General features: G+C 57.5%; 3 protein-coding genes across 7 annotated transcripts; all 3 read right to left on the bottom strand.

The window, feature by feature from the left end:
- Positions 1-3,683: 3,683 nt before the first annotated feature.
- On the bottom strand, positions 3,684-7,392 carry CHEK1 (checkpoint kinase 1). 2 transcript variants are annotated; one of them, XM_052697102.1, is made up of 12 exons: positions 7,261-7,392; positions 6,623-6,846; positions 6,450-6,514; positions 6,305-6,374; positions 6,042-6,230; positions 5,612-5,716; positions 5,448-5,543; positions 5,268-5,376; positions 4,894-5,071; positions 4,194-4,325; positions 4,030-4,131; positions 3,684-3,917 (listed from the first exon to the last, which is right to left on the bottom strand). In XM_052697102.1, the coding sequence occupies exons 1-12, from the start codon at positions 7,323-7,325 to the stop codon at positions 3,822-3,824; spliced, it is 1,431 nt and encodes a 476-aa protein (XP_052553062.1). In that variant the 5' UTR covers positions 7,326-7,392; the 3' UTR covers positions 3,684-3,821. The 2 variants fall into 2 exon arrangements, with proteins under 2 accessions (XP_052553062.1, XP_052553063.1); XM_052697103.1 differs by having other exon boundaries at positions 5,268-5,349; positions 7,261-7,375.
- Positions 7,393-7,653: 261 nt separating this feature from the next.
- On the bottom strand, positions 7,654-14,049 carry STT3A (STT3 oligosaccharyltransferase complex catalytic subunit A). 3 transcript variants are annotated; one of them, XM_052697099.1, is made up of 19 exons: positions 14,030-14,049; positions 12,876-12,960; positions 12,656-12,780; positions 12,434-12,494; positions 12,169-12,290; positions 11,858-12,003; positions 11,661-11,751; positions 11,196-11,302; positions 10,851-11,015; positions 10,253-10,433; positions 9,691-9,846; positions 9,460-9,551; positions 9,009-9,164; positions 8,699-8,887; positions 8,513-8,629; positions 8,343-8,445; positions 8,090-8,278; positions 7,895-8,010; positions 7,654-7,817 (listed from the first exon to the last, which is right to left on the bottom strand). In XM_052697099.1, exons 3-19 carry the CDS (start codon positions 12,741-12,743, stop codon positions 7,779-7,781), a joined length of 2,118 nt encoding a protein of 705 aa, XP_052553059.1. In that variant the 5' UTR covers positions 12,744-12,780; positions 12,876-12,960; positions 14,030-14,049; the 3' UTR covers positions 7,654-7,778. The 3 variants fall into 3 exon arrangements, with proteins under 3 accessions (XP_052553059.1, XP_052553057.1, XP_052553058.1); XM_052697097.1 differs by having other exon boundaries at positions 13,963-14,039; XM_052697098.1 differs by lacking the exon at positions 14,030-14,049 and adding an exon at positions 13,855-13,948.
- Positions 14,050-14,381: 332 nt separating this feature from the next.
- EI24 (EI24 autophagy associated transmembrane protein) lies at positions 14,382-22,437 on the bottom strand. Of its 2 annotated transcripts, XM_052697130.1 has the most exons (11): positions 22,342-22,437; positions 21,843-21,990; positions 19,836-19,981; positions 18,627-18,687; positions 17,748-17,814; positions 17,237-17,361; positions 16,781-16,900; positions 16,590-16,701; positions 16,123-16,234; positions 15,888-15,962; positions 14,382-15,616 (listed from the first exon to the last, which is right to left on the bottom strand). In XM_052697130.1, exons 2-11 carry the CDS (start codon positions 21,882-21,884, stop codon positions 15,457-15,459), a joined length of 1,020 nt encoding a protein of 339 aa, XP_052553090.1. In that variant the 5' UTR covers positions 21,885-21,990; positions 22,342-22,437; the 3' UTR covers positions 14,382-15,456. The 2 variants fall into 2 exon arrangements, with proteins under 2 accessions (XP_052553090.1, XP_052553088.1); XM_052697128.1 differs by lacking the exon at positions 22,342-22,437 and having other exon boundaries at positions 18,627-18,730; positions 21,843-21,965.
- Between the last annotated feature and the right edge of the window lie 492 nt (positions 22,438-22,929).

Raw genomic sequence — 22,929 nt, 5'->3', positions numbered from 1 at the left:
CCCGCTGCCTCTCCCTGGACGAGCCGGGGGGCTGGAGACAGATTGGAGGGGAAGGAGCCTTCCAAATTGACAACACATGGCCCTGCCTTATCCCAGGGCCCAGTAAATAGGTCTTTCATGCTGGGCCGGTTGCCATAGGAGCAAACACGCAGGAAATATCCCAGATAACTCGAATAGTGGCAAAAACATATGTTTTGGATAAAACCCAGCAGAAAAATCGCCCTGTTTAACCCCTCCAAGGTATTTTACCCGCTGAGCTTTAACCCTTTGCAGCAGTCACAGGGTGGGGAAACTGAGGCACAGCCTGGGCTGCAGGGCGGGCGCTTCCCTGACCCAGCCAGCAGCCCTGGGTGGCTCCCAGCGCGGCCTCCCCTCCTCCCACAGCCCTCATCCCTTATCAGGACGGATGCTCCGTGTTCCTCACGCACCACGCTTTGATTTGCCAAGGAATTTGCTTTGCTCCTTTTTTATTTTTTTTTATTATTCCTCCCTTCCCCACACGCACTTTTCAAGCTTCAGCCAAACCTTTCCTTATCACATCTGGCGAGCAGCAGCCCCTCTGAGTGCTGCAATGGTGAGAAAGGGAGAGCGAGCTCCACTGCAGCCTGGGGATGGGCTGGGGAGAAAAGGCTCTGCAGGGCCCATGTCAGCACTTTGGAAAATAAATTCCATAGCACACGTTGCTGCTGCTCACAGCCTTCACCTGCCTTACATACAGACCTTGTTTGGAAGCAGGCAGCACTGAGCTCAGTCCCACAGCTCCAGCGCTGTGCTTGCTCTCGGGGAGGGGAAACTGAGGCACGGGGAAGGGGCAAGGCTGAAGAACTGCTGCTAGCACCTGTGGGACCTGCAGAGCGCTGCAAACATCCCTGCATGCCACATACACAAACATTCCTGTGTACTACAAGCATCCCCATGTGCTGCAAGCATTCCCGCATGTTGTGAGCATCCCTGCGCTCCGCAAACATCCCTGCAAGCTGAAGCACCACCACAGGACGCAAATATCCCCATGAACTGCTGCAAAAATCCCTGCAGGCTGCAGGCATCCCCACGCACTGCAGGCAGCCCTCCTGGCCGCAGCCCCACGCGGTGCAGACAGCGGACGCAGGGAGCGACGCTGCACTGACCTGGGATTTCTGCTGGTGCTGTGGTGTAAATCCTGCTGACGGGAGGAACGCGGGAGCACCATGAAACCCCCCGGCCTCAGCATCGCCCCACTGCCTCGTGGCAGAAATGCCCCAAAACGCTCCTTACCCCCGCAGGGCACCTCTGCCACTGTTTGCACCTTGGTTTCGGGGCATCCCTGCTCGCAGCCGCTCTGCACAACCTCATTTCCCATCCCGTTTCACTTCTTTTGTTTCAGCCTTTCAGTAACAACCCCCCCCTCCCCCCCATTGCGGGTTTGTGAGGTTTAGCAAAATAAACACCGCCGCCACCAAACCGCTCAGAACGTGCGGGATGTTGGCAGCTCTGCAGGGTGGCTGTGGGACGGGGGGGGGGGGAAGACACGTTTTTTTAATGGGGTTTCCCCTTTTTGCTCCAGCGCAGCACCGTGGGCTCCTCGCGGTGGGGGCTCCGTGGGCGCTTTTCCCCCCCATCCCCAAAATCCCACTCAGAGCTTCAGTTCCCACCGTCCCGGGGCCGTTTGTCCCATTTCTCTGCTCCTTCTGCCGTTGCTCAGCGCTGTCCCGGAGCTGCGGGGGGTTTCTGGGGCGTTCGGGGCCGCCGTGGGGTGCGGGCGCTCTCCCCGCCCTGCGCAGGAATGTGTCTGCTGATATTAAATAGACCTGGAGGCACTTCGAGCCGAGCCCACTTCCTCGCCAAGAAATGACCTCAGCGTTTGGGAGGCTTTCACCTTTTTCGAGCATTTTGCTTTTTCCTCCTTTCTCCCTCCCACGGCTGTGGGGCCGACCCCACGTTTCGGGGGATCTTTGCAGCTTTTATCCGTGCAAAACCCCCCGTGCTGCTCAGACTGCCTGATCCCGGATCTGCACCCACACCTCCAGGCTGCCCCACATCGCTCTCCTCAGCCCCTCCATCCGCAGCCCATCTCAGCCATGGCTGCGGCGGTCGGGGGGGCAGGGAGGTTCTCACCCACCCCCAGGCGCGGCCCCATCACATCTGGTGGGCAGATGCGGCCGGGCTCTGCTGCCCAGATGGGGACAAACAGGGAAATCCCAGCATCGGCCGGGCGCGTGGCACAAGGCAGCCCCCGCTCACGGCCATTTCCCACCTCCTGGCCCCGCACGGCCTGGGGCTCCCAGGGGACGGAGCATCCCTGTCCTGCACCCACATCTGCATCCCAAATCCTCCTCTGCACTCACTGTCCTGTGGCCTGCACCTGCTGTCCTGCACCTCCCTGTGGCTTCTGCTGCTGCATCCCCTGTTGCATGTTCTGATTCTGCACCCTTTACCTGGTGTCCAGCATCTGCACCCCATTTTCCATGCCACCTGTCCTGTATCTGTACCCTAAATTCCCTTTCCCATCTCTGCACCCCAAATCCTGAACCTGCTGGGTCCTGTGTCCTGCGCCTGCACCCTAAAACCTGCATCTACATCCTAACATCAGCATCCTAAATCCTGCACCTGCTGTAAGAGCCCCGTATAGGGGATAAAAGGTTTACTACAGGTTTACTGAAGTTACTACATGGTTACTAAAGGCTTACCGCCATCACCCACAGTGATGCTCGATGCTCAAACCCATGGGACACCCCTGTGACCCCCAAAACAGGGGTAGACAACAGGCAAAGCAAAATGCTGTGGAGGATGAACCAAAGGGCAGGTTTTCCCCTGGTAAAGAAACCTTTCCTGCAAACAGCACCGATTTCCCACTGCTGCAATGAGCTGTGAGAGGCTCTGCACAACGCAACCCTCCATTCTCAGCTCCCACCCCCAAAATCCTCACTCTAAGGGTGCTCCCAACCTCCTTTTTGCCTGGAAACCCAAATCTGTGCCCACCGGGAGCCCCCGGGGGACTGAACCAGAAAAGCCCGCGTTCAGCCTAATTATCCCCCGGCTGCAATCCGTGATCTCTGCGACAATTAACCGTGCTTAATCCTGGCTGAAAAGCACACGGGGTCGGGGCGGCGTCTTCCTGCTGCCCCTCGCCCGCTGCCGGAGTCTCGTTCCTGGCTGCAATATAAATATGCAATTAAAAAACCCCAAAAGGACCCGTTAATTGCTCGGCCGAAGGGGGGGCTTCCACTGGAAAAAGGGGAAAACAACGGAAAGAGACTTTTTCCAACCCAGTAAGTGGAGCCAGCAGCAGGATCGGGGGGTTTGGGGCTGAGTGGTGCGATGTGCATCTCGGGGTGGCATTTGGGGGATGCCCTTTTTTTCTTTTTTGGGGGGGTGGGGAAGGGGGGAGCCCTGCCCTGGGTTAATCCCTGCGCTCCTCTCGCTCCAGCGCTAACAACTCCTGGCAGCTCCGGGCTCGTTAGCGCTGTGAAAAGCAATTAGAGAGGCTGGGAGGGGGGCAGCTGCCGCCCTGAGAGGGCAGGGAGCGGGGAGGACCCCGAGCTGCCCCCACAGCTCCGGGGCGTGGATGGAGCCACAGAGCTCAAAGGGGAGCCTCTGCACCATCAGTCGGTTCCAGAGCGAGCGGAGCTGCAGAACAGCACGGGGCTGATTGCTCCAAAGCGGCGCTGCGCCCGGAACGCCCCTGAGATGGCACGGAGCTGAGCTGTGATCCCAAGCTTTATTGAACCCATAAAAGCCGCAGCGGGCGCAGAGCCGGGCCGCCCCCATAGGGAGCACAGCTCTGCTGGGGGCTATGGGAGCCCCAGGGGGTGAGGAGGACGAGGAGGAGGAGGAAGAGGGGCTCAGGGTGGGGGCAGCCACACCTTCTGGCTGCTGACCACGTCGCTCAGTTTGCCTTTGATTTTCAGGAAATGCCGCTTGAACTCCAACCCGTCGCCCTGCATGGGGAGAGCAGCCAGCAGCCAGCGGTCAGCAGCACCCCAACACCCCGGCAGCGATGCGCGCACCCACCGCGAGCTGCTTTGTGCCCACCGTGCCCCCCAGACCCACCTTGGAGAGGCGGAAGTCCACCAGGATCCTGCTCTCCATCTCCAGCAGGTTCACCTTGAAGATCAGCTTGTTGTTCCTTCGGTCCGTGGTGGAGATGGTGACCTGCGGGGCCACGGCGTCAGGGGGGCTCAGCCCCATCCCCGCACCGCCCGGCCCGGCCCCACCTGGTTGGTGCAGCTCTGCTTCCAGCCGTAGCCCATCTTCTCACACACGTCCCTCAGGCTGCGGTAGGAGCCGTCGGCGTCCAGCTTGGTGAAGAAGCGCGTCATCCTCTTCACCAGGCGCTGCCACGGGCTCTGCAGCACAGAACGCATCAGGAACGCTGCAAAGCTGCAGTGCTGCGCCCGCACCCCGCGGATGCAAAGCCGTCCGCGGCCCCGAAGCCCGAAGGCGCGTCAAGGTGCGCCGCGTCCCTGCTACCCGCGTGCAGTATTGAGGAGCTGCGCCCCCTCGTGGAAAACATTGCGAGCTGCACGCTAAAATAGCGCTACAGAACGGCGCGAGCAGCCCCCGGCCCTGCAGAGCTGCACCCAAACACTTCAGGGATTGCAAAGCTGCGTCCCCAGTGTTATCAAAAGTGCAAAGTTGCATCCCAAGTGTTATAAACGTGCCAAGTCTGATGCTGCAGAATGGCACCCCAACTCTGGCAAAGTAGCACCCTGATTGCAAACGTTGCAAAGTTGCCACCTAAGGTGGTATACGTTGCAAAGCAGCATCTCTAGTTTTGCAAAGCAGCCCCTTCGGATTAGAAATACTGCATAGCTGCACCCCAAAGGTTGCGAGGTTGCATCCTGGCATTACAAACACTGCAGATACGTGTCTAAAAGGTCGCAATGCTGCACACCAAATCCTAAGGGAGCGCACCTGGGAGGAGCCTGGCGTGCCGAGCAGCTGGCTGTTGAGCAGCATGTGCTCGGGGCAGGCAGGCTGTGAGAAGCTGATGCCCTGCACCAGGCGGTCGATGCTGCCCGTGCTGCTGTCCCACAGCGCGCCGCCGGTGCCGGGCTCAGGCTGTGACGTGGAGTAACTCGCCTTGTCCTCGCTGCAAGGCAAGCAGATGAGATTACAAGAGGGGTGGCTGAGAGGGCCGTAGCTCTTCAGGGTTCTGCGTGCACAAGTAGGGAAAGGATGGGTGTGGGGTCGTGTGTGCATCGAGCCGGTTTGTTCCAGCTGTAGCAATGCAGAAGGACACCTGCACTGCAGAAAGACAGCAGGGAGGTGTGGTGCAGCCCGCTCACCCCAGGGCACCCTTCACAGGAGAGAAGTCTGTGTCAGAGCGGATGTGCTTGGGGAAGGCTCCGGGGGATTCGGTGACACCACCTGAGGACACGTGGCCGCGCTTTGTGCCTGCAAGACAAGGAAAACCCCACACTGCGCACAGCTCAGGCAGGAAACGCGTTTTGCCCCACAGCCCTTACCCTTCTTCAGGGGCCGGCAGTACCAGCGGTCCTTCTTGATGTCGGGGATGGTGATGCGAGCCGTGGGGCTCTCGGTCAGGATCTTGTGCAGCAGTGCTGTAAGGAATGGGGTGCACGTAGGAGGGGTGGGGTGGTGGGGGGCACCGCCGCCTCCAGCTGCATACCTAATGGCGCGGAGTCGATCTTCCTCCAGGGTGCCAGGTAGGTCTTCCTCTCCTTCCAGTCGCTGTACTCCTGGCAGCTGTCGCTGGGCTGATCCCAGGGCAGCTCTATGGGAGAGGGGACAGCAGAGGTGGCACAAGAGATTGGCAAAGGCAGGCAGGAACGCTGCCTTTCCCGTTTGCTTTCAAAAGGACGCGATGTGCCAAGGTGCACAGCGTGCAGATGTACGGCTCTGCGCCGTGCAAAACATCCACTGCAACACCACTGCAACCTCCCACGTGAGGCATCGCTGCCCTGCCCCACACCTGGCATTTGATTCTCACGAGTGCCACCCCCACCCTGCACATCTCATCTCCCCTACGCATCCCATGTGCACTCCTATGTACCTCACCTGTCCCCCCCCCATGCATCCCCTGTGCCCCCCATGCCCACCTCCGGCCAGCATGGCAGTCAGCACCACGCCGCAGGCCCACACGTCCACGGGCTCCGCACGGAACTCAGGGCGCCGCAGCAGCTCGGGGGCCACGTAGGGCAGCGTGCCACACATCTTGTTCAGCAGCCGCTCGCGCCCGTTGTGCTTGAAGACGGTGGCCAGGCCGAAATCAGAGATCTTCAGGTTGTCTGGGTGGAAAACAGATAGAAACGGTGAAGTTAAAGTGATCAAACGCAGCAGGAGGTCGAGGTGGGGAGCACACCTCGCTCATCCAGCAGCAGATTCTCTGGCTTGAGGTCACGGTGTGTGATGCCCATGCTGTGCAGGTACACCTACGGGTGGGACGGGGGTCACTGCTGACACCACGGCGCACCGCGGCTCCCTCAGCGCTGCCCCACAGCACTCACCACACCAGCGATCAGCTGCTGGAAGAAGCGCTGTGCCTCTGGCTCCGGCATCCCGATGTCCGGCTCTGCAACCAGCAAGGAGTGAGGATGGGAGCCGCAGCTCCCAGCCACACACGGAGCTCCGTTCCAACGCAGTTTGCAAGGCATTCTGCAGTTTGCATTCTGCAACGCACCGATGCGGTCGAAGAGCTCCCCGCCGCTGCAGTACTCCAGGAAGAGGTACTGCGTGGCCCCCTCGCGCCGGTGCCCGTAGAACTTGACGACGTTCTCGTGGTTCAGCATCTTGTTGATGCAGATCTCCTTCTTGATGTTCTCCGGGCAGTCGGCCGCGCGCTTCATGTCCACAATCTTCACGGCCACGGCCTCCTCGGTGCGGCGGTTCACGGCCAGCTGCACCCTGCAGGGCACGGCCAGGAAGGAGAGGGGCCGGGCACCACAGGTGTGCATCAGGGCAGGCGGAGGGCGTGCGGTTGGCAAGCAGAGGGGACGCAGCGGGTGCGCGGCGCAGGCACAAAACGGGCGGGCAACGCGCGAGCAGGACGCGGCGTCCGAGCGGGGAGCGCCCAGCGGCACGCGGCGGTCACGCAACAGGCGCAAAGCGGGCGCTGGGCAAAGGCCACAAAGCGGGCGTGCGGAAGGCAGGAGATGCACGCAGAAGCACCGCGCAACGGCCCGCGACGGCCAAGCGGTGCGCACGCGAGGTGCCCGCGCCGTGCCGGCGGGGAGGCGCGTGATGCACGCGGGGAGAGCGGCACGCAAAGGCCTCTCCGCGTTGCTCCGGGACTTCCCCCCCCCGGCCCCCCGCACTCACTCCCCGTAGGCGCCTTCTCCCAGCGTCTGCACCAGGTCCCAGTCCTCCACGAACGGCACGGCCATCCCGCACCGCCCCGCACGGCTCAGCCCGCGCCGCCCGTTCCCGCCAACGCTCCGCGCCCCGCCCCACGCCCCGCCCCGCGCTGCGCGCGCAGCCGAGGCCCCACCCCCACCCCCCGCCTCCAAAAGCGCCGGAAGGCCGCGAACCGCGCGGGTCCGAACGGGGAACGAACCGAGCGCGACAAGGAAAAGGCAGCCGTCGGTAATTCCCCTTTAATCAACCCCCGTAAAGCCGTGATTTGATTTGGTGGCTGCTCTGCGTGTGATATAAAACCCCCCGGCACGCAGCAGGGGTGGGGGCGCCCATCTCCTCCTGCACTCATGAATGGTATAAAAAAAAAAAAAAAAAAAAAGAACCAAAACGACAACGACAACAACAAAAACAACCCCCAGAAAAACAGAAAATCCAAAAATAATATTTCTGCTTCACAGGCCAAGGCTGGGCAGCGCAGGGCTCTACGTCCGCGACAAGCCGCGGTTGTCCAAATCCTTCACCTGCAAGAGAGGAAACCTGTGGTAACGGCGGGCGGCGCGGGGCGCCTCCAGAGCTGGGGCTCACGCCGCCCTCGTACTTTGTATATCCGGACCAGCCAGTGCTCTGTGGTGTACGCCTCCTCCAGCACGTCCAGCTCAAAGTCCTTGTTCCCGATCTCAGCGTTGCGCACGCGGTCGTAGCCCGGCGGCCGCTCTGCGGGGACACAAAGCAGCGCTGTGCCACCACGGCCCCACGGCTGCTGGGACGCGGCGGCGCGGCACGGGACACGCACTGGCCTCGGTGTAGACCTGCCCGAAGCGATAGTAGCACATCTTGTACATCAGGCAGTTGAGCAGCACCGGGGAGCCCTCGCGGTCGACGCGGAACTCGCCGGTCGGCGTGTAGTAGTCGTGCTCCTTGATGTGCCGGCCCGTGTCCGTGCTGCCGCCGATGCGCACCATCCACAGGAACTTATTGATGTCTGCAAAAGATGGACGGTGAGCGGCGGGCGCGCGGGGGGCACGCAGGGTGCCGGGGGCTCTTACCGTCCGACGAGTAGCCGGTGAGGCCGCCGAATATCACCAGCACGTAGCTCACGTCCAGCTCCCGCATGATCTCGTAGGCTTTCTCCTCCGTCGAGGCCATCGCCTGCGGGGGACCCGGCTGTGAGGCGCCGCAGCGCTCCGAGCCGCGGGCGAGGGGTGGGAGCACCTACCTGCCCAACGCGGGAGATGTGGGTGTTGTTCCAGGTGTTGTTGTCCACCAGGATGGTGCGGTTGGCCATGGCGGTGATCTGGTAGCCGTAGTCCCACCAGGACATCACCTTGGCGTCCTGCAGCCAAACGCGGGCTGTCAGCGCTCAGAGGGGCGCCGGCACGCGCCGGGCTCGGAGCGCCGTTACCTCCGGCGTGTTGTGCCGCAGCCAGTAGTAAGCCTCCCTGAAGTCATCGAAGATGATCCTGCTGCCGTCCCCGCCGCGCGCTGACAGCACGATGGAGGGCGAGGAGTACGCCTCGCTGGTCACCCAGGTGGAGTGAAAGGTGTAGGTGATGAGGAAGAAAGCCATCACCAGGATCATGCCGCTGGCAACCTGGGGGTGCAAACAGGTGTCGCTGCAGGAGGGGAGAGAGCACTCCCACCTCCCTCCCCTCCCCAGCAGGAAAAGCAACGACTCTCCTCTTCCCCGCAGCCACGAGCTGCCCAGCACTCACTTCATTTTTGATGGGGTAGGTGGAGTCTTGCTGCTTCTTGCTCTTCTTGTCCGGCCGGCTGATGTCCAGGTTCTTCATGTAGGTGGACAACACCTGAGACACGCCGATGCCGGAGAGGATGCACATCACTGGGGCCAGCACCAGCATCAGCCGCACCTGCGGGCAACGGCACGGCCATCAGAGCCTGCAGGGCAGGGAGCTGGGCAGAGCCACGCAGCCTGGCCTCGGGCACCTCCAGGGATGGGGCACCCACTCCTCTGAGCGGCAGCGCCAGGGTCCCACCGCCCTCTGGGTGAAGAACTTCCTAACATCTAACCTAAACGGACCCCCTTAGTTTAAAGCCGTTACCCACAAGCTCAGAAAAAAAAGTCAGCCTCGTTAAGATCATCTCATCATCCTGCTTGTGTCCTGCTCAGTCCCACAACAGTGCACCAACCCGAGCAGCCCTCACCATCACAGCAGAGAAGTACATGGAGGTCACACCGTACATGATGATAAAAATGCGGGCGTCTGAGAGATTGCTGAAGCAGTAATAGAGACCAACTGCAAAGGGGAAAGAGAAACAGGTGAGATTCCCCTCAGCCTGAAAGAAAATCCACCTGGTGGAGACATGCAGCACACTGCAGGGATGTAACAACCCAGAGACCACCTGAGGGTCCGGCTGCAACCAGGCTGGGCTCACCTGGGAACATGAACACGAGGAGCTGCAGGTCAAAGTAATAGGAGGACCAGGTGGTGGGCTGGTGCTCTGAGACAGAGGCAATGATGGGAATGTTGTTCTTGGCATAAGAAGGATCCAGCAGGGAGTAGAAACGACCCGTCCATGGGGAGATTTTCCCTAGCAGAGAGGAGAAAATCAGCATCACAGCTAGCAATGCCAACAGGTTCTGTCCTAAGGGAAACGTGCAAAGCTGAATGAGCAATCCTGCACCTCACTTAACATCTCCATTACTCAAAACTCTTATTTTAAAAAGGAAATTAAGTGTGATTTTACACTAAAGAAGATTTCTCCCCAACCTAATCCACATGGTGCAAGCATTAATGCAGAAACCATGACTGACAAAAGGTGTGCCCTTCGGGGGGGTTAATGGGTGGGCTGGGGTTGGACTTGGTGATCTGAAAAGTCTTTTCTAAGTGTAATGATTCTGTGATTCTATGATTCAAAGCACTGCAAAGAGACGAAGCCAGCGGTGAAATGTGCTCAGCAACATCACCACGAATGGCAGCACCACTCATTGAACTACCTGTGAGCATCAGCACAGCCCCGACTGTCAGCAGGACGAAGCCAACCAGGGAGATGACGCTCCTGAAGAGGACTTCGAACTGCTGTGGGTTCAGCTTGCTGCGGAGGTAGTCCACAAAGGCATGGATCTGGCACAAGCCAAAGACGCCCAGGGCAGCCATGTGTTCTGAGGAGAGGACAGGCTGCAAGCAGGGGAGAGTGTGATCAGACAGAAGGAAAGAGCAGCTGAGTCACTGCAAAAACAGACCTCAGCGAAATCAGTGCTGAAGTCATGACTTGCTGAAGTCGTAGGAAGCCATTTCCTCCCTGTGGACATGACTAATTGCTAATCAGCCTCAATTCTGATAGGAATGCACATGAAAAATGAACTCTGAGAGCCCTCCTTGCTGTCAGCTCTCCTCCCGACGAAGTTCCCAAGTCCACAAAACCTGTATTCCCCAGACCAGGACACTAAAGGTGAGAAAGAGACAACTGCTTCTCTTGAAGACACCAACTACGTTTCCTGCTGCATGGAGATGTGTGCTGGTGTGAGCGGTTCCTTCATGGAAAATGGAACTTCCAAGATTTCTTGACAGACAAGCAGTGCTCGAAGGCCTCACCTGGAAGCCAACAAAGGAGATCTGCATCGAGAGGATCGTCCCCAGGCAGTACACAGTGCAGTAGGCAACATAGATCCTGTGTGAGAAGCGGCCAGTCAGCATCAGCACAAGGACGTGCAGTGGGATCAAGTTGATCAGGAACACATAGCCACCCCACGAGGAGACCTGGGAAGAGAAAAATGACAAACACCAATTCCAGGGCTGGACAGGCTGCACGGTGGGGTCCAGCAGCAAGTTCTGTTCTCCTGGGATCACGTGCTCTCCCCAAAAAGGGCACTGAACAGCCCCGGCTGCCAGAAGCCCAGATTTATCAGACACCTGGGTGCCAGGACAAGGAATGCTCACCATGTAGAAATAGGCAAGAGCACACATCGCTGCCCAATAGATAGAGCCAGTTTTCACAGCCTTGATCCACATGTAGTAAGTTAGCAGCATGCAGAAAATGGCAATACCTGGGTGGGGAGACACAGCGAGGTCAGAGCAAGCTCACATCACCCTGGATGTCAGCGAACCCCAACGTCAACATACATCAGAATGTCTGACTGCATTAAAAAACACATACATAGAAATCTGCCTATCTTGCTGCTGCTCCACCAGAAAGAACAGCGCCTTGTATGAACAGTAGGAAAACAGTTCCATATCAGATTGCAGGACTGAAATATGGTAATACTTAGGAGGCAACGTGGTTTCTGGCTTCACCAGCTAACCTTTAGTGCAGCAGTGATTCCTTATGTGGTCCCCCACGGCCCATAGAGGGGAGAGGAACCTGGCTTCCTAAAGATTTCCCTGTTCTGAGTGCTACAAACTCACCTTCGTTATCGTAGGATCCAGCAACAGAACGTGAGATGTACCCAGGCACAACTGCAATCATGGCAGCAGCGAGGAGCCCTGCGCCTGCATCCTGGGGAGCACAGCCAGAGGGCAAGAGAACCATCAGATCACAGCCCTGCGTGCACAGCGATGCCTCAAAGGAATAAAACCTAACGCTGACATGGTCCTCCCTGTACCTTGAGCTCTTTGGTGAGGTGGTAAGTCACAATGGTGGTGAAGGAAGAGAAGAGGGGTGCCAGGAAGACGCAGACGTTCCGGATGTCGATGGTGATGTGGAAGAAGTGCAGCACGTGGTAGATGGCTGCTGAAGTGATCATCAGCCCTGCAGGATGGACGTGGCACCATCAGCGGGTTGCAATTGGAGCAGGGCAGCCAAAAAGGTGGGAAGGACGGAATGGACGGGAGCTGCTGCTGTCCCAAATCCACGCCCTGGCAGCCCTGCATTGCACAAAGCTCGTTCTAGCACAGCCAAAGCCTGCTGGCCTACCTGGATAAATGGTTCCACCAATAATCCTGCCCAAGGGGTACCAGGCTCGGTCATCAAACCAGTTGTGGAATTTGTAGAAGCCTTCCTCTGCCAGGAAGCGGGTTGTGCGGTAGTTAAAGTACCTGCAGCAACATGAGCACCTCTGAGCTCAGACACAGGTTGGACAGCTGCTCACAGACTGCTGAGAGCAAACAGCCCTGCAAACAGCACCCAACATCCATCATCCCAAAGAGGGAAACCCACAGGACGAGGGGAAGACACTTACGGGTCAAATTCATGGATGACACTTTCAAATCTTAAGACAGAAAAGAGTCTTGTGGAGAAAGCTGTAAACACAAAGAAAAGAAGAATGAGTTTCCAAAGGAAACAGCACTGAATGAATAGCAGGGTGCACGTGGGTCACACTTTAAGGACAGATGGGAGCTTGGTGACCTAAGAAAGAACTGAAGGAGGAGCAGTGGCAGTTCCTGGGGTCCTGCAGACTTACACAGCACAGCTGCCATGGACAGGATGAGGAGCTTGAGCAGCGTGTCCTGCTTCTCATAGGAGAGCCGAAGGAACCCCAGCTTGGTCATTGTCACATCAAAGGCAGGGAAACAGACACCTGAAAACCTAAAAATGAGAAATGGAGATTGTCAGGGAGTGGGGCCGGGCCCCTGCCGTGCATCTGCTGCCTCCCTTCTGCCCCTTGAACCCCAGAGCCTCACCTGATCAGTCGGCCCAAATCTTGGCTGAGGCTTCAACTTCTTTCACAGAGAGCAGAACTTCTTTGGGGCTGACCTGTCTGTTTCTCTGTGTGCGAAACAAAATAACCCTAAGCTTTCAGCAGCTAAAGAACCAAGGCTGGTTTTCCTTGGTCAAGCTATAGGAGATGCACAACAAACCCACAGAGGTTCCAAACTGCTGCTCCGCAATGCACACAGGGCAGAGGTTTGCTAACACAGATCTGCACAGGCAGCTCTTGTGGCGCTGCGTGCTGCAGCTGTTTGACCTGACCTCCTTGGGTGGAGGAAAAAACAGTGAAAACCTGATGTCAGGCACCAAGGAAGTGAAACTGCAGGCAGGGATTAACGGCTTCATTCTCTGGAAACACCCTGAATTTTTAGAGATGCTTTCTGCCCACTCAGATCGGAAAAACAAAAGAACCCAAACTGCTGTAGCCCTGGTCCAGAGCGGGCTGATAAAGCCGCAGTCCGTATCTGCGAGTTAAAAGGCCACGTGGGAGCTTATTTGGCCAGGCTGAGATTTAGAAATAGCAGAGTGCACCTGAAAACCATTTTGTGACTGAGCAGCGATTCTGACCTCCAGCCATCTACAGTGACACAGAAACAAATCTGCGCGTGAGTATTTCTGGGCCTCGGGGTAACGGTCAGCAGCGATGGGGGCAGAGCAGCGATAAGGGCAGAACGGCGATAAAAGGGCGGAGCGCAGCGCGGTGCGGGGCAGGAAGGCTCAGCGCTGCCCCGCCGCCCTGCGAGCCCTGCAGGCCGCGGTAGCCCCCACGGCAGCCGGTGCCCGGCTGTCCCGCAGCCCCGCGCCGCCCGCCGCCCCGCAGCCCGTCGCCCCGTAACGGCGCGGCCCGTGCTCAGAGCTCAGCACCCCGCGCTCAGCACCCCGCGCCCCGCGCCGCCTCTCAGCTCGGCTCCCAGCCCCGCCATCCCGCAGCTCCCGGGCCGCGCTCCTCACCGCTCAGGCCTGGCACGGCGCGGCCCAACGCCAAAACGGCTCTCAGCCCTTCGGGCCCGGCCGTCCCGTCCCGTCCCGCCCCGCTCCCCCGCCGCCCCCCGCCCTCACCCGGGCGCCGCTCTCGGCCCCGCCGCCCCGGCCATCCGCCCCGCGCAGCCGCCCCGGCCCGCCTCACCGCTCCGCCGGCTTCCCATTGGTCCGATGCGACGCCACTCGAGCGACGCCGCCGCTCATTCAGCACAACGCGGGGGGCGGGATTTGTACGGAGCCTTCCGATTGGCGGAGCGTGCGGAGGGCGGGGCCGCTTGAGAGCGAGCAGTGACGTGTCCGTCCGGGCTCGGAGCCCCGAGGGCGGGGCGCGGCCGGTCACGTGCCCGGAAGCGGGCGGTGCGCGCCACGCGGGGGACGCCACGTGGGAGCGCCGGGCCCGCACCCCGAGGCGGAGCTGAGGCAGGGCAGATTTGTCCCGAATTCACCCCGAGAAGAACCCGAGAACGGCCGCGCCAAATAAACTGCTGCATGCGGGATGGCTGAAACTCGATTTTTTTTTTTTTTCATTTAACATTTCAGTGTGAAAATACTCGAGAACAAGTTTGTTTCTCCAAAGCCTGACCCCTGTTGTGAAAAACCACGGGGCAGTGGAGAGGCAGCGCTGTGCATCTGGAACGCACTGCGGGACGGACCGCGCACAGAGCCACACCCACACACGTGGACAAAGCAGCGCGGCCACCGCTACAACCGAAAACCAACAGCCCTGCTCTGGGTACAGCAGAACAGTGTGTGGAGCCACTGCGGTGATGCATCCCTGTGTCCATGGAAAACGCCCAGCCAGGTGCTGCTCACAGGTAGCTTAATGGCCACAATAGAAATGAAAAATGCACGAAAACCCAAAAAAACCTCATACCCAACCCCAGATTTAATGCATTTCCCAAGTTTCCATTTCGGTTCCTGACCTTGTTTAAGCAATTTCCCTTTGCAATTTCAGAGATGTAAAAACCCCGAGCGTTTGGTGGCCATGGCGTGGAGCTGGCTCCCTCTCTGCAGGACGGTGCCCTCCCGTACTGAGCCCTGGAAGGTGGCACTTGTCATGGGGCTGTCCGCAACTGGGGACCAGAGCTGGTCACTGCGGGGCGGGGAGGCCGAGCTGCCCCCCCTGGGCTGACAGCCCTTGGGAGCTGCTCAGCACAGCAGGACTACAAAAACCCCGACCTGAGTTACAACATACAAAGGACAACGGTACAGGGAGACACAGCACAGGTTACCCACAAAGCTAGGGCAGAACAGGGGCCACAAAGCACTCATCTGAAGGGAGGGAGATGGCACAGGAAGGAAGTACAAAACAGTCCAAGGGAAGGGCTGGGAACATGCTATAAAACAAGCACAGGGAACCTGGCTTCTTGTATCTGACAAAGGTGTTAAAAATCCACACTTCTCCCAAACTCTCCACCTGCATGCTCACAGTGGGGGACATGGAAACACCCAGGGGGGCTTTTGGTGGTGGGAAAACACGCGAGTGCCTCGCATGCTGGGTCCTGCATTTCCCCAGGAGGTTTCTAGCAGCTGAGGCCCGGCCTGCATCATGTCCCCCCTTTGGGCTGTGGTTCAGTGCCCCGGAGCAGGCTTGTGTTTGGCAGGAGACGGCTGGGGAGAGAGCAGCCTGTCTGCAGAGGCGCTGCTCAGGGTGGACTGAAGGTAAACGGTCTTGTGGAAGAGTCTGTTGCTGAGGAAAACCACCAGGGAGAAGAGACGGAGCTGGAAGTGGCTGGAAGGGAAGAGAGGCTGTGAGTTTGTAGTTTGGGCTCTCCCTGATGCCACACCAACATGGCACCCTGTGTCCGAAAAGCCCCCTTCAGCCCTCACAGCATTTGTCATGCCTTTATGGACAGGGGGAGTCTAACAGGTACGGAAAGCTCAGCCCTGCTATTTCCACCTCACCAACCCAGCTGGAAGCCTGCTCTCCCTGTGCTGCTTCTGTTTAGCACGTCTGTCCCCGATCGAACACCACCACGGAGCATCCCCAAGCCTCTACTTACTACGTTTTGCCAGGTGTCTTCGCTTCGTTGGCGCTGATGATGAACAGAGGGAAAAGGATGGAAAAGAGGCAGCCACTGGAAGGAAAAAGAAAAGGGTTTGCTGAAAGTTCTCTGTGACGGGTGGTGCTGTGGATAAGGGTACACATCTCTGATGTAAAGGAGGGTAGAAGTTGGGAAAGGGGCATTAATGTGTCCTGCTCCCCCCAGAGAGCAATCTGACCCCCTGAAGACTCACCTGATGATATAGGAGGACTGCATTGCAGTGAGGAAAGCCAGTGGTAAGCCAAATCCAAAGTAATAGGGCCAGTTTCTCTCAATGTTGGACAACCGTTGGTGCATTTCAATTCCTAGTGAGAACAAAGCCCCAAAGAAACCCACTGAGTTGGCATGCTGGGGAAAGACCTTCACTACTTGTAGAGGAAAACGATGAACAGAACAAGAAGCGCTTTTTATTTCCAGCCTTCTTCAAAGAACACGGGAATACTTTGGATTGCTGTCTTAAAGAGCAAACAGAAAACAAACTCATAGAGTAGCATCAGAACGAAGAGCAACGGCCAGCAAAGTGGCTCCTGTCAGCTGCTGCAGAACTGCCAAGAGCTTTGCTCGCTTCTCTGCCACGTGCACAGCTGCACACCTGCCCTGCCATCAGCCCTGCCGGCAGCACGCGGGCACAGAGGCCGCTCTGCAGGAGGCAGCACCCACCTTTGTTAAACCAGCGGTACTCAAAACAGTAGAGAGAATAGAGCAGGGACATGTGCAGGAGGCTGATCAGCTGGCCGACGACGTCGATGGGGAACAGACTCACAATCATCCCCTGCGGAAGAAGAGGGCCGGTGAGGGAGGGCTGCTCAGCACGGCAGCCGTGCGCCCGGCCCTCAGCGCTGGGATCTCACCTGGATGAGGAACAGCGCCTGCAGCAGGAGGTTGAACAGCATGTCGGCAATGATTTTACTGACGCTGGGGAAGGGGTGAGGCTTTCTGCCAGAAACCTCGAATGCGAGATCTGCAATGTCCTGCACGGGAGGGAAGGGGAAGGACGAACAGCTCACCAACAGACCGCGCTGCTCAGCTGCGCTCACCCCTACGAACAGCCCCAGCTGCTTTGCAGGACGGGATTCCAGATTGTCCAATCCTGGAAGTTTGCCCCACACCTACGCAGGGCTGCCAAGGTGGTTCAAACACGCAGCCTGTGCCACTTCTGGGCTCGACGTGCTGTGTTTTATCTGCACCCAAAATGCCACCCCATGTCGTCACCAAGAGGGGCCGCAGGGTGTCCCGCCCATTTCCTCCTGACCAATTAAGCTTTAACACAGAAATCGCCCATCATTTGCATGAGTCCACCTTCCTACCTGAAACCAGATGGCATTGACGACCTTACTGAGCACAAACAGGGGAAGGACCCAGAGGGCACTGAAAATGGAGGTGAGAATGAACTCCAGCCAAGACCAGACATCGCCGTGTAAGGAAGGGTCACCTTTGGAAGACGGGCAGAAAGCAGCACGTCAGGAACCTCCTCATTTCACAGCACAACCCCACAGGTCCGTGTTAAACCGCCCTGGTACAGCGACATTCTCATTGTAGTGCTTGAGTAAAGTGCTCCAACCTTAGCATTTCTCCCTTAAAGGCACATTTCCACCCACTTGCACTGCACTTATTTGCAAAAATATTTGTATCTATTGACAACCACGGGTGTTCAGTAGCAAAACACGTGGGCTAGATCCCCGACACAACGAGAGTTCAAAGACTGTTGCCAACCCTTCCAGCCTGATTACCCATCTGTCTGATTTTCTACTGAACAATTAATCACAGCCTTGCCTCACTACTCCGTGCCCCTTAATACACAGACAGGAGAGCACTCACCGATGATCTGAGCTGTGACCGACTGAAGCACAGGTATAAACACTCGGTAGAACAAGAAGAGACTAAGCTGCAGGGAAAGAGAAACAAGGGTTCTGGTGAGGCTTTGCACATTTGCTTCTTGTGCTCCATTCTGCCACCTGGCGCGGTGAAATCCCAACACACCTAATAAACCTCCAGCACAAACCCCCCGAAGGCACCACAGCCCTTCTGCTGCCACCGTGGCCCCAAAGCTGCACCATGGGGCCAGCACACAGCTTCCTATTTGGCAGCTAAATGGCTCAGTTTCAAACAGTAACGTGCACACAGCTGATCTGAAGGCTGTCACTGCTGATCTGCAGGCAGGGCCTCTGCCCGCTCCATTCACACCATTACAAGGGCGTCGATCCATCCATTAAATACAGCCAACATCTGTGATTAAGTTTAATGTTTCTACCCTGACTCCTCATACTCTGCCACAGCCTAATGGAAAAATGAAGTTGGTGATGCAGTAGATTGCAAAGCATGTGCTCCATTAACCAGCAGTCTAATCAAACTTATTCACAGTCATGGTAAGGTCAGAGCTGAGGCAATGTCTTGAGATACCAACATCCATTTTGGTAAACAACATCCCTGACTGCAAGGCTTGAATGTGCAGGAAAAGCACAGCCTGAAAGACCCGTAAAATCAGCAGGTTTTGACACAAACTGTTCTCAAGTTACTCTGTCACTTCAGTCCTGCACCACCTCCTTTTAAGGACAGTGCTGGCACTGGGAGATGTAAGGATTCCCTCTGCTCCCACAGCCTCTCAACTGCGGGGCAGCCAAGCCCTGCTGAAAGCTCACAAGCACTGCAGCACATCACAGCATTTGAACGTGGAAAGCTCCCCAAACATCCACTTACCCAGAAAACACCTCCATTCCAGGCACAGCACTGAAATATCCGGCTCACGATCCGGGGCTCGCTGGAAAGCAACAGGACAGATGTGCATGAGGGACACTTTGCTCCTGAGCGTGGACAAACAGCAACTGTTTCAGTCTCACATTTTGGACACCTCAGCAAGTTTCTACGACAACCAACGAGCACCAGCAGCACCGCTGATTTTATCTGAGTGCTGGAATTCTGCAAGAAATCCCAGCACAGACACGCAGCAGGACCCTGCCATCATCTTTAGACAAGGTTAAACCACCACCAAAGCAGGCAAAATAATCTGCAAATACATCTTGAAAGGCAAATTCCCAACCAAACATCACTGCACCGAGCAGTGCTGTCGCCCAACGGCGATTAGGAGAGGGGAGAAACGTTTCTGCGTGGTTTGGGAGTCAGGCACAAGAACAGATGCTGGTTTGCTCCCACATGGATGTAATTCAGGCATTCCCAGCCTTAGCAGCTGCAGCTGATATCGATGGCTGCAGAAAAAAATATCCTTCATCTGCCCCAAATGTGTAACTGGGATCTGAGATGCATGCTCCAAGCAGAACAGTTACTTTCTGATCCCATCAGCATCCCCAGCAGCAACCACCTTTAATCATGGCAGGAGCGCCAGCATCCAGGAAAAGGCAAACTCAGAACTCCACATTCTTCTGGCTTCACACTGCAGGGCACAGACCCACAATAAAGAGCCCACATAGTCTCCATCCTCAAACAGCATAAAGCCTGATTTCCTCTCTTATCATGAAAGGCCCACAGTTCCACTGCAGAATGCAAGGTGCTTCACGTCACGGTTTTCATCCCTGCTGGCTCTGCACGTTGGCACAGCTGGGTTTATAAGCTGCATTTCTGCTGCAGACTACTGGCAAACACGTCAGAAGATCAGCTTGCAGTGACACTCAGGATGCAGATCTGACCCAGTTTTATGGAGGTTTTCACAGGTGCAGGCAGAAGTAATGACTTTGTTCATAAACCTCACTTAACTTCCCTTCAGCCAGACTGCTGTGATACAGTGGGCATGAAAGAGAATTCGGCACCCGCGCTGCCAAATCCCTGTGACTTGCAATCCGTCGGGCCCCTCAAAGCTCTGCACAGAGCTCTGCTCTGGTTCTCCCCCCTCGCTCTCAGAGACTCAAAGACAAGCGAATTACCTGAGCTGTGACTCATAAGCTCCATACTCACTTCTCTTGCTTCCTCTCCTCCATGTGAAACCTCCGCTGGGCGAGCGCGCTGTTCGCTCTCCTCCGCTTCTGCTCTTCCCTTTTCTGCTGGATCCGGGCATCCAGCTTGGAGATGGTGCAGATGCCCCAGATGGAATCCTTGATTCCCTGCGGACACGAGGACAGCACGTCAGCCATGGCCAGAGCAGGGGGTGGGACGTGGCTGACCGGCTGCTCCCCGTATGGGAAGGACACAAATGCACACCAGCAGATGCACAAATGCAGATTTGGTTGCTGCTCTAGCAGCTCTCCTGCCTGGGAAGAGCTGCCAGCCCAGTAGCAGAGATGTAACATCACTGCAGAATGCAGAGCTAACAGCACAAGGAAGCAGAAGCACTGCCAGGACAGCAATGCTGTGACACGTCAAGATAAAGCAACCCAGAAATAAAGCTTCTCTCTCCAAGAAATATTAGCGATGCTCAGAAAAAGCAAGAGAGATGAAAGATAAACCAAACCCCATCTTAAAAACAGCTGTGTTTGATGCCAGCTGCTCCTTGCACAACACTTCCTGGATTTTCATCTTCCAAAGAATGAATACAACCTCCCCAAGCTCCTCCTTCCTGCATGAAGGTGGATTTGCAGCAGCACTGCCTTCACCCATCCCACGCTCCGCGCGAGGTTGGCCAACCCTCAGGTAAGCAGGGAAGAGAACTGGGGGCAGAAATGAGGGAACAGACCTCATGTGCATCAACCCATTCCCACAGACGGGTGAAGGCCAGCCCTGCTCCCAGCTGGGAGGCCAAGCCAAAGCCAAGATTTGGATCAGTAACGCTCCTTTCCACGGCCTGGTGACCCACATCACACGTTCCAGCATCTTTAGGAACAGCACTGGAAAGCCTTTTTCTTTTTTCCCCTTCTTTTTTTAAAAGGTGTGATGCCTCATAAATCTCCTCTATTTATAACCCTGGCAAAAGCCACGGAGATCTCTCACAGCCCATTTCTTCTGCCTGGCACAATGCACTTCTTCCCCTGCCAGCAGTTCTAAGGCCAATAAAACGCAATTATACAGAATACTCAGAATGTGCAAAGTCCATGTGGCCTCACTGTACGAGCTCGATTCTTATTCCTCCACAAATAAAACCATCTGTCCTTGTCTCAGAAACACTCTCACATCAGCCACGTCCGTGCAAACCTCTGGGGAGCGCCTGAAATGATTTCCAGTGCCATTTCTTTCTTTTAATGACAGATGTGCTGCAGCTGGTCTGGGTGGCTGCTGCGCAGCCTCTTTCTGCTGCAGCGCTGGCTGAGCACATCACCATGGCTCCAAGTCACACTGCCTGCACGCAGGGACAGGTCAGACAGCCCCAGAAACATCGCTGCACCTCTCCCCCCTGACCCAGCAGCATGAATTTTGGCGCCATGAATCTGACAAAGTGCATTGCAAGCTGCTGCTCGTGGTGAGGTGGAGAGTAATTACATGCTGCTGCAGCCACCTCTTACAGATGGCATGAAGGCATCACAGAATGACACCGGTTCTTCTGCTTGGAGTTGTGGCCAGGGCACCACAGACCTTTGCTCTCTTAAACAACAACTTACCAAAAACAAGTTACTTGTTAGCGTCACGCCAAGAGTGTTTTCAGTCTGACATCAACACTTGGGAGAGCCAAGTGAGACAGGGAGCACTGAGTTCAGGCAAAGCGTCACCATAAAATGCCTGCAAGGCTACAAGGGTCACTCCTGCCCGAAGGAATCTGTGACAGTTCAGTTTGCCCTTTGGGACATAACCCACAGCTGGGATGAAGTGGATCCCACCTGGGATGTGGGGCACAGCACCACTCTAAGAAGCTAAAAATGATTTTTTTTTTAAATTCTGATGGCGTTTTCCATCACATTGACGTGATTTCTGAAGATGCCTTTAATCTAAATATATCTGGAGCCCCATTCCAATCTCGTAACCCACTTCCAGAGCGCAGGGGCAGGAGGACCCAGCGCCCCGCAGCAGGAGCAGCCCCGGAGCGCAGGGACTCACCCTGACGAGGTCATGAAGGAAGGTTTTCACGCTGTCTGCCATCTCGCCTCCAGCATCACCTCTGCTTCCAACACCATCAACTACAGGGAGAGGGGAAAAGCCGGACCCAAGCCTCTCTCATCATGGAGGGATGGGAAACGGATGGAGCCTGCGGGGACACACAGCGCGGGTCAGAGCACGGAGCTCACAGCCGGTCACAGCCCGCGAGCCGCGCCGGGGGAAGCGCAGAGCCGGGCGCGGCACAGCACGGCCCTGCGGCGGCGGATCGCCCACCGACACGAACGCCTCGCAAACCGCAGCTGCTCGCAGCAGAGCGGCTCCGGCACACGGCCGCGCTGCGGGCAGCCGGGGCGGGGTTCCGAACGGCGCTCCGCGCCCCAGGACGCCGAGCGCGGCCGCTCCCGGCTCAGGCACCGACCGGACCCGAAGGGCGCCCCGCAGCTCTGCCCCGCGGCCCGGCTCCTCGGTTCGCCGCGCAGCGCCCAGCGCCCAGCCTCACCTCGGGGCCGCCGGGCCGGAGCCGCGCCGCAAACACACCCGGCTCGCGCCGCCCCGGCCGCCGCGATCCGCGCATGCGCCACGCGCAGCCGCACAGCGCGCAGGTATCGCGCGAGCGCAGTGAGCAGCGCCGCCCTTCACCGCGCAGGCGCTGCCGCTAGGGGGCGCTAAAGTAAGGGGACCGTGAACGGGAGCGCGGTAAGGAATGGGAGCGGGGAGAGCTGGGAAATGGAGCGGGAATGGTGCGAGGCGCCGCGTGCGGCACTGCGTCCAGCTGCGGAGCCCCAGCGCGAGAAAGACAGGGAGCTGCGGGAGAGGAGCCTCGTGACTGGAGCGCATTGACAGGCCGAGAGCTGGGCTTGTTCAGCCTGGAGAAGAGAAGGCTGTGGGGTGACCGCATTGCAGCCTTCCAGGACCTAACGGGAGCCTACAGACAGGAGGGGAATCAGCTCTTGGAAAGGGGAGATAACAGCAGGACAAGGGGAAATGGTTTGAAGTTGAGGGAGGGGAGATTGAGGCTGGATATCAGGGGGAACTTCTTTGCTGTGAGAGTGGTGAGGTGCTGGAACAGCTGCCAGAGAGGCTGTGG

Source organism: Tympanuchus pallidicinctus, unplaced genomic scaffold (assembly GCF_026119805.1).
Source record: "Tympanuchus pallidicinctus isolate F22 unplaced genomic scaffold, pur_lepc_1.0 scaffold30, whole genome shotgun sequence".
Taxonomy (NCBI): domain Eukaryota; kingdom Metazoa; phylum Chordata; class Aves; order Galliformes; family Phasianidae; genus Tympanuchus; species Tympanuchus pallidicinctus.
Note: the sequence above shows the minus strand (reverse complement) of the source record. Positions and strands in the feature narration are given on the sequence as shown.

Bases quoted from the DNA above. Each gene is read 5' to 3' on its own strand.
- CHEK1 (XM_052697102.1), bottom strand. From the start codon at position 7,325: ATGGCCGTGCCGTTCGTGGAGGACTGGGACCTGGTGCAGACGCTGGGA. The intron at 6,515-6,622 runs GTGCGTTGCAGA...TGCTGGTTGCAG, and splicing joins GGAGCTCTTCGACCGCATCG to AGCCGGACATCGGGATGCCG. The intron at 6,231-6,304 runs GTGTGCTCCCCA...TTTTCCACCCAG, and splicing joins TCTGCTGCTGGATGAGCGAG to ACAACCTGAAGATCTCTGAT.
- STT3A (XM_052697099.1), bottom strand. From the start codon at position 12,743: ATGACCAAGCTGGGGTTCCTTCGGCTCTCCTATGAGAAGCAGGACACG. The intron at 11,016-11,195 runs GTGAGCATTCCT...TTCTCTTCCCAG, and splicing joins CTCTTGCCTATTTCTACATG to GTCTCCTCGTGGGGTGGCTA. The intron at 7,818-7,894 runs GTACGAGGGCGG...CCTCTCTTGCAG, and splicing joins GGCTGGTCCGGATATACAAA to GTGAAGGATTTGGACAACCG.
- EI24 (XM_052697128.1), bottom strand. The intron at 17,815-18,626 runs GTAAGTGGATGT...CTTTCCCTGCAG, and splicing joins GGAATGGAGGTGTTTTCTGG to CTTAGTCTCTTCTTGTTCTA. The intron at 15,617-15,887 runs GTAAGTAGAGGC...CTTCCCTTCCAG, and splicing joins AAGACACCTGGCAAAACGTA to CCACTTCCAGCTCCGTCTCT.